The 9,522-nt window shown below is 37.0% G+C and overlaps 1 protein-coding gene across 1 annotated transcript; it reads right to left on the minus strand.

The window, feature by feature from the left end:
• Positions 1-7,534: 7,534 nt before the first annotated feature.
• Positions 7,535-9,219, minus strand: LOC149958843 (uncharacterized). The gene is made up of 4 exons (XM_090165060.1): positions 9,142-9,219; positions 8,022-8,252; positions 7,740-7,949; positions 7,535-7,671 (listed from the first exon to the last, which is right to left on the minus strand). The coding sequence occupies exons 1-3, from the start codon at positions 9,192-9,194 to the stop codon at positions 7,895-7,897; spliced, it is 339 nt and encodes a 112-aa protein (XP_090021186.1). The 5' UTR covers positions 9,195-9,219; the 3' UTR covers positions 7,535-7,671; positions 7,740-7,894.
• Between the last annotated feature and the right edge of the window lie 303 nt (positions 9,220-9,522).

Here is a 9,522-nt window from a genome sequence, read left to right on the forward strand (position 1 = left end):
CCCCTTTTGTTTCAGTTAAATCACACCTTTAAAAGTGTTAATTCGCCCTTTTGTTAGAGTTAAATCACACCTTTAAAAGTGTTAATACGCCCTTTTTAGAGTGAACTGACACCTTTAAAAGTGTTAATAAGCCCTTTCTTAAGAGTTAAATCACACCTTTAAAATTGTTACTACGCCTCTTTTAGAGCGAAATCACACCTTTAAAAGTGTTAATTCGCCCTTTTGTTTGAGTTAAATCATACCTTTAAAAGAGTTAATACGCCCTTTTGTTAGAGTTAAATCACACCTTTAAAAGTGTTAATACGCCCTTTTTAGAGTGAACTGACACCTTTAAAAGTGTTAATAAGCCCTTTATTAAGAGTTAAATCACACCTGTAAAATTGTTACTACGCCTTTTTTGGAGCGAAATCACACCTTTAAAAGTGTTAATTCGCCCTTTTGTTAGAGTTAAATCACACCTTTAAAAGTGTTAATGCGCCCTTTTTAGAGTGAACTGACACCTTTAAAAGTGTTAATAAGCCCTTTTTTAAGAGTTAAATCACACCTGTAAAATTGTTACTACGCCTTTTTTGGAGCGAAATCACACCTTTAAAAGTGTTAATACGCCCTTTTGTTAGAGTTAAATCACACCTTTAAAAGTGTTAATATGCCCTTTTGTTAGAGTTAAATCACACCTTTAAAAGTGTTAATACGCTCTTTATTAAGAGTGAAATCACACCTTTAAAAATTTTAATAAGCCATTTTTAAGAGTTAAATCACACCTTTAAAAGTGTTAATACGCCCTTTGGTTAGCGTTAAATCACACCTTTAAAAGTGTTAATACGCCCTTTTTAGAGTGAACTGACACCGTTAAAAGTGTTAATAAGCCCTTTATTAAGAGTTAAATCACACCTGTAAAATTGTTACTACGCCTTTTTTGGAGCGAAATCACACCTTTAAAAGTGTTAATACGCCCTTTTGTTAGAGTTAAATCACACCTTTAAAAGTGTTAATACGCCCTTTTGTTAGAGTTAAATCACACCTTTAAAAGTGTTAATACGCCCTTTTGTTAGAGTTAAATCACACCTTTAAAAGTGTAAAGACGCTCTTTTTTGGAGCGAAATCACACCTTTAAAAGTGTTAATACGCCCTTTTGTTAGAGTTAAATCGTACCTTTAGAAGTGTTAACAAGCCCTTTATTAAGAGTGAAATCACACCTTTAAAAATTATAATAAGCCAATTTTAAGAGTTAAATCACACCTTTAAAAGTGTTAATACGCCATTTTTAATATTTAAATAACAATATTAAATCTACAACGCCTGGGCCACTGAAATGATCCATAACCCCGAATTTCACCATCGCGCAAAGACGATCAGCCATTACGCCTTAAGTAATTGAGCGAAGCGAGCGTAGCTCTCTTGGCGGCGAGTTCAATGGGAAAGTTTTGTCCGTCCGTCCGTCCGTCCGTTAGTAAGTTTCAAAGGAGGGGGGTACGCATGGTATGAGCCACAGGTTGCGAGAGAGAGAGAAAGCGAGAGGGTAGGGGTACTCGACGGGGATAGGAACGGTCGCCCGTTAGTAAGTTTAAAAGGAGGGGGGGGGCGGAAGAGAAAGAGGAATGGTATGAGCCACGGGTTGCGAGAGAGATAGCGAGAGGTTAGAGGGGCGCTCGGCGGGGATAGGAGCGAGTTGTACGGGAACGTTTTGTAGAGAAGTGGAGGGGGATGGGGGCTCTGATAATTTGCAGATAGTCGCGAGTATTTAAACGAGTTGCCACTTTGTGTGCTTGTTAATTTTCCAACATACTCAGGTCCGTCGTTATACAACAATATGATACCGATCCCACCAGTCACCGTTTCGTTTAAAAAGGGGGCGGCCACTTCGGTTACTTTACCTAGTCAAAATTTAAGCAATTCCCACTGCAACTTGCTTACGCAATCAGCATTCATCGTTCCCAGGGCTTAACACTTGAGCAAGCAGTTGTTGATCTCGGACCCAACGAATTCGCTCTCGGCATGGCATACGTTGCCGTTTCGCGCATAAAAAGATTGGACGGCATAATTTTCGATCCCGGATTTAACGTAGAACGGCTTTTGAAAGTCAATGGTAAGACCGGGCTAGCTTAAAAAAAAAGAACTGGAGAGGCTGAAACTACTATGATATGTATGTCATAAAAATAAAAGTTATTACCTTAATTTCTTTAAATGTGTGTTCAATATTTGAATTATTTATATTGTCGCTAGCTCGTTCCGCTCAGGTTTTTGTCAAAAATACCCGTTGGGGTTTTGTGACGCCCTAGTATTTTCATCGAGGGTGATCACATAAGAAAAATGAGATGAAGGCATTTTTTTCTTAAGCTATCAATAATCAGTAGTTTTGTATGCATATTTTATCTCTCTGTCATTCTGTTTTTTAGCAGATAAGAATACTTTTTGTCGCGCTTGGTTTTCGGTATAAAACACCCTGGCATTATTGCTCTTGGTCGCAGTTAAAATTACGTCTCAGGCAAAGCACGTTCGTTGTGGCGTTGCTTTAGTTATACTTAACGTTCTTGTAAATTGTCGTGCTGTAAACTGCAACACTTTTTTCGATGGTATTTTTAACTAAAAAAAGGTTTTAGAATACTACAAAAATGACATAGTAACACTATTAAAATTGTTACTGAGCTCTTGTAGGTGGAATGTACCTTTCAAAAAGGCATTTTAACACCTTTATAGGTGTTATTTATCTCTTACCAAGGGAATTTACACCTTTGAAAGCGTGATTTTACACCTTTGAAAGTCTGATTTTACACCTTTGAAAGTCTGATTTTACACCTATGAAAGCGTGATTTTACACCTTTAAAAGTCTGAATTTACACCTTTAAAAGTCTGAATTTACACCTTGAAAAGTCTGAATTTACACCTTGAAAAGTCTGATTTTACACCTTTAATAGTCTGATTTTACACCTTTAATAGTCTGATTTCACACCTTTAATAGTCTGATTTCACACCTTTCAAGGTCTGATTTTACACCTTTCAAAGTCTGATTTTACACCTTTAAAAGTGTGAATTTACTCTTTATACGAATCTATTTACAAATCTTGAGGTGTGATTCAACTCTCATCAGGTACAATTTAAAGTGCGAATTTACACCTTTAAGAGTGTTATTTTATTATTTAAAATGGCTTATTTACACCTCTAAAGGTTACTTTGAACTTCTTCATGGGTGTGATTTTTCTCTTGAAATGGGTGTATTAACACCTTTAAAGGTGTGATTTAAAGCTTACTAGTTGCAAAATGACTATTTAAAGGTGTGTTACTACACGGTTATTGGAAATATTTTGTGTAACAAACAAAGAATGATAAAAAAGTGTTTAAATAGTGTGGAAATGGAGTTTTAAATCTCATTTTTTACACCTTATTAGAATAATTAAAAATTCTAAAAGGGCGCCTTTTATTTTGCGAAAAAATCTATAATGAAATATATTTCATCTCAATAAATAATTTGGCAATTCTCAACCGTACTCTTCTGATTTAGTATTTAAATTTAAACTTAGACTTAGACTTCCACTAGACACCTTTAAAATTAGTCATGCCTTCGCTAACACCAATAGTGAAGTTAAGCGAGTTATCCGGGACTAGATCAAATAGTGACGTTATTTACTATTAGCCTACTAATATATATTTTCCATTAAGGCCTACTGCATTTTAGAATTAAATACGTCACAACGAAGGCTCACTCTAATAATGTTTTAAGTAATTCCAAGACGACTTCAAACCTTAATGACGGTAAATAAGTAGAACATTTACATTTTGTCTGTAAACTAGACATTTAATCCTTCTTATCAAGAAAACACTAATTAATTCGCCGTTAAAACGTAAATGTTATATCTAAATGATCTAACATAACGCGTAACCTGGCCCGCCATTATTATCTGATCAATAGTTACGCGCAGTGTAGATAGGTGGCGTCGCTGCAGTTTTCGCTATCGAATAAGACAACATCGCGGGGCAAGTGCAACTCACCTACGCTTCAACATGTCACACCTCCTATGTCCCCAGGTGTGTCTCTTCTAACCATTAAGGGCGGTGGCGCACTGGGAGATGTAAGCTCTGATCAAATGGTCCTATCTCCACCTCCGGTTTGAGGTGGAAACTGAGTATCGGCTCGGGTTAACGGAGAGGGTCCGTGTTAACTGGCCACCTCGAAGGATAGAGTAGCCTGAAGTGGGGTGGAAGGTCTCCGTATAAGGCGCAGTGGTCCTGTTTCCCAGTATTTGGGGGAACACCGGGATCTCCGGTGCCAGCTGTGCCCGTCGTTCCCCTTTAGGAGCTCTCTCCAAAGGGTTTGACTCTTTCCCTACGTAAGTAGGGTGTCGGCTGGAGTTGCTAAAACACCCACTCTTACTCCCACTGTTGTGTGCGGAGTGGGGATTGGTCGTCCCATTGCTGCACCTTCTGCTGGGTTGACTATCTCGCGTCGAAGGTGCGACCATCAGTAGTAGGGTGCTACTACCCATGCTGGATTTGTCACCTGTCCGGGCTTACGGACGCTGGCGTAGGGCACTATGATGATAGACCTCCGGTGGTATGGTCATGGTTACTGGGCACACCGCGCCATAAATTCTGACACACTGTCAGCCGGTGTGTATTCTTTTACGGTACGGGGATATATAAATCTTTGGTACGCGCGTAGGCAAGGGTTTATAGATTTTGAATCTGCTACCACAAACCTAAGTATACCAAAATATTATTTCCAGTATATTTTAATTTCCCTTTAATCCAATATTGTTTAATTGACATTTAATTTAAAATCAATATAATTCGTCAAAGTGGTTTGGTTTAAATATATATTTTTCGTGGTTAAAAGGTAACCCTTGTTGCATACCGTTGAGGTGAAAACGTTCCATTATTTCAACAAGCACTAATTAAACAGTAGCTGGCAGGTCCTGGCTCTCGGAAATATTACTTCTTGGCAATTTCCTCGAAATTGTATTATTCAAGCGTCTATTGGAATAGCTATCGTTAGAGAACAATTTGGGAAATTATTTAGTGCCGTTGTGGAGAAATTACCGTTTCATTAAATGCGTGATATTCGTGAAAATTCGTGAAATGCGTGACCACGCGCGTTGTGCCTTTGGGGAGAAATCGACCTAGGAATACCTTTGGCATTTGGGGGACGAAAAACCCCTCTTTGACTAATAGCAACGGCGCTGCTACGGCACGGTTAGACGGAGGGCATTAAGGCTATTTTTAACAATAGGTACTTTTGTTTTTTTTTTGGGTTTTGATTATTTTTTTGGTGTATTATTTGTCAAAGATTACAATAATGCCAAATGTTTTAACCGCAATTTATTATTTATTTATGATAAATTTAAAATTGTTACTTGCCAGCAATTTTTACCTCGGGAAATACGACATATTTCGAGATTTTTGTACGTGCTGGATGAGGTAGAACTGATAACGAATTAGATTTAACGACAAGATATTACTAAATTTTTGAAACGTGTGCAAACCGAAAATGTGTTTTTTTTACAGCGAATTCAATTCGCTAGATACTAGGTACGATTTAACTGGATACGATGTCCGTCGGTGGGGTCAATATATGCATCCAGGAGGAGGGAAAACTCCTTCGTGTGGGATCGATTCATCTCGCAGTCGCTCTCCCTTGTTTAATTCGCACCACAAGAGACTATACTAGGTACTGTCCTCTAGGTCGCGTTATAGATGGTACAGATTGATAAGCAAGAATGGGGCTGGGATGGTGCCGCGCGCCCTCAGCGCTCGAACGAAGTGAGTGCGCGGCGCCGTGAGGCGCCAATACTTCTTTTACGAGTCCAGTTTAGCTATTAGTTTGGAACTTGCTTATCGGTTGTAGTTTTGCTTTAGACAAATAAATTATGTTATTGTTGCTTTCGGTTACTTTACCTAGTCAAAATTTAACTGGGGTTGTGTTGTTGTGCGTTCTTCTGGCTCTATTTTACTCAATTTTTCTTATATTAAATTTAGTCATATCTTGCCGTTAAAAATATTTCGTTATCAGTTCTACCTCATCCAACACGTACCTAAATCTCGAAATATGTCGTATTTTCCGTTGTAAAAATTGCTGGCAAGTAAAAATTTTACATTGATCATATCTTTCTAAATAATAAATTGCGGTTAAAACTTTTGGCATTACTGTAATCGTTTTCGCGGAGTCCCTTTGGGAGCTAGCGCAACGGGGTATTCACCACCAACAACGACAACGTCAATGGTGAAAATAACAGTCTCATTTCCTCAATAACTAGGGAGTGAGTTTAAAAAGTCGGCGAAATAAAAACAAACTGTTTAGGGAATACTTAACTTTATTTAAAAAACAAACACGGTACAAAGGCAAATAGATAATAATTTGAGAAACATTTAAAAAAGCGCGTAAAGCGATTAAAAGGATTGTTTTAACATAATATAATATTTTGAACTGTTTTTGTTTAGAAAAAACAATTTTGATTATCCTTCCTCAAGTTTTATCAAAGATAATAATGTTGATCAAAATGCACTCTATATAATAAAACACTGGGATCAAAACAAATATTAATACTAAGCTACTAAATACTAAGTAAGGGTTATGGTAACTATAGCGTCAACTTTAATAACAGTTAATTCTATCTTTAAGAACAGCAATTTTGATATTTGTTCCTGAAGTTGTTATCTAAGAAAGTATGTTTATTGAATGCACTAGAAATTAACACATTTGAATGAAAACCTATATTAATACGAAACACCAAGTAAGGCTTGAGAAAAAAAACGTAATTAGAATATATATTTACTTTAAGATTCATTACAGTTAGTTATCTCTAAGAAAAACAATTTTAATATTTAATATAATAATACATTTGGATCAAAACAAATATTTATACTTACTTAATACTAACAAGGAGACATCCCGAAGTGTAACTCACCGATTTTGTTCAAACTCGGGGGATTGGTAGACCTTCATGTATCATGAAAAATCCTACAGGGAATTTATTCAACGGGCAACCGTTTTGCCATGGCAACGAAAAATGTTTTGGCAACACAAAATATTACATTTTCCCATTGAAAATAACATGGGATTTTGACCTCAAATTGATCAAAAGTTGATCAATTTTGATGTTTTTTTAGTCAATTTTTATCAATTTTTTCTATTTTTCGCATTTTCGAAATTTTGAAATTTGTTAAAAAAGGTTTACAGGGGGGGGGGGGGTCCTAGGATGCGGTCAGAATACCGTGTTATTTTCAATGGGAAAATTTCCATTTGTTGTTGTCACAAACATTTTTCGTTGCCATGGCAAAACGGTTGCCCATTGAATAAATTCCCTTTAGGATTTTTCCAGTTACATGAATGTCTACCAATCCCCCGAGTTTGAAAAAAATTGGTGGGTTACACTTCGGGTTGTCTCCTTGTAAGTTAGGGTTACGCCATGGTAACTATGCCGTCAAGGAAATATACATGTATAACAATAATAACAGTTAGTTTGATGATCTTTAAGAAAAACAATTTTGATATTTGTTCCATTGGGTCCAAAAGAGATTAAATTTAGTAATTCAGGGCCTTTCTTCAATTTTTTGAACTTTTCATTTCGAAGTCTGATTTGTTTCTGAATTTGCTCAGCCACCTTCGTTTGGCATCTGTTGGCTTTACTACTTCGCGTGAACCATTTCTGCTGATATTTAGGAAAGTCCATTAATGTCCTTTACGAAAAATAAATCTAGTTAAACTAATGTTTCGAGGCCTTTAAAGCTGTAACGGTGGTTATTACGTCCTCTAGGGTTGGTCGTCCTCAGGCCAGTCCAAAGAGATTGTTTCTTCCGAGTCCAATAATTTGATCCTATCGCTTTCGTCTGGACTTTGGTCTCCCTTCTGAAAAATTCTTGCGAAGCTGGTTAATATAGATTGACACTTACCTTTTCTTGATTACTTTGGTTTTTCATGTCGAGTGTCCTCATCCTTTGACTGGTGTTTTTGTGTCCTATATAATAAATGAAAAGGTCAAAACTATTGATCAAGATCTCGCGTGGCATTTGAGATAGTCGCTTATTACGTCCGTTGGGGCTGATCGTCCTCGGGTGCACGCGACGAGATGGTTTCAAAGTCCCTTCTGGCCCATGTGGCCAGGATCAACGGAATGTTGCGGCGCTGGTTAATTTCGCTTTTCTCTTCTTTCTGAATCAATCTTGTAAGTCTGGTTAAACTAAATTGACACTTACCTTTTCTTGATTTCCTTTGGTGTCCATCTTGAGGGTCTTCATATTTCAATTGGTGTTTTGTTGTCCTGTATAATAAAAGAAACGCATTGAACTTTTAATCATTAATTATAGTTTTGGTGGATTTTAAGATTATAGCGGTTGTTCCAATATAATAAATAATTTTAGCTGCAACTACATAATGTGCAGCGAAAACTAGTTGGACTCTAAACTTAGCTTTAATGTGTAAAGACTAGACCCAAGCCTACAAGTTCCTCTCACAGGTTTTTGGCCTGTCTAGTAGCTGCCCCAAACTGATTTCTCATTTATAGAGTTGCGGAAAAGTTAATTTTTAGTAACTCTTCTTCAACTGTATTTAGCACCCTAGCTGAAATTATTGACTTGTATATAGCCACATACGAACAATGATATAGTTTTGACGTCACAAAAAGACAGAAAGTAGTTCTGTTCAATTCGGGAGGAGTGCTAAAACTAGGAATCCTTGAAATAGTTGAGGTGGTTTTTTGTCTAAAAGGGACTAGGAACCAAAGTTTAGAAACAGAGCCCCTTCTTTCGCTTTTGGGCATAGACCTAATTACCGCTGCCAGCATTGTGTTAATGTAAGTAAGTATATACTAAATTAGTGGCCCAATATTAACGTTAGTTAGTCAAATTCGACCAAACGCGTGTTTGTAAGTCAAATATAAAGCCAGCACTCCGAAATGGAAAGGTTCGAATACATCTACTTTGGATTGGCTATAGCCAAACTATTATTAATCCAATCTTCCACCACGAAGAAAACATAGTAGTAGCTTGGATTAATAAGTTTTACCGCAGTTAAATCAAGGAACTATATAACGTAAACCAAAATGTCCGTAGTAGCGATATTTCCTTCGTGGCTCTTCGAACCTTTGGTCTGTTCTACGGTAGGCCTAGTAGGAGGGAGTTAAAATTCTAAGAAAGTTTTGTATAACTTACGTGTTCACGAATGGTGACGACTCTTTATCCGACACTGTCCAGTGGGTGTTCATTTTCGTAATTAATCGCTAAAGCGTGGTCCAAGAACAATGAAAATAGCCAGGAGATGAAACAATGTCTTCCAATAAAGTCACTTCTGGTTTTAACGTTTCTTTATTTTCTTATTTTTAAGTTTCGGAGCGCGTGAGAGAGTCGCGAGGAATTTTATACTATTAAAGCTATGTCTCGTGACGTGAGAGAAATTCGATTGACGCCATATATTTAGCGCGTGTAAATGGCGCGTGCACACGCGCTAAGATTACGTACGTCATGTGACGTAAGATAAACATTTTATGTTTCTATTTTTTGCTCCATTTATTTTATAAAAACATATTCTATTGT

This window comes from Leiobunum rupestre, chromosome 2, assembly GCF_980474605.1.
Source record: "Leiobunum rupestre chromosome 2, qqLeiRupe1.1.hap1, whole genome shotgun sequence".
Classification (NCBI taxonomy): domain Eukaryota; kingdom Metazoa; phylum Arthropoda; class Arachnida; order Opiliones; family Sclerosomatidae; genus Leiobunum; species Leiobunum rupestre.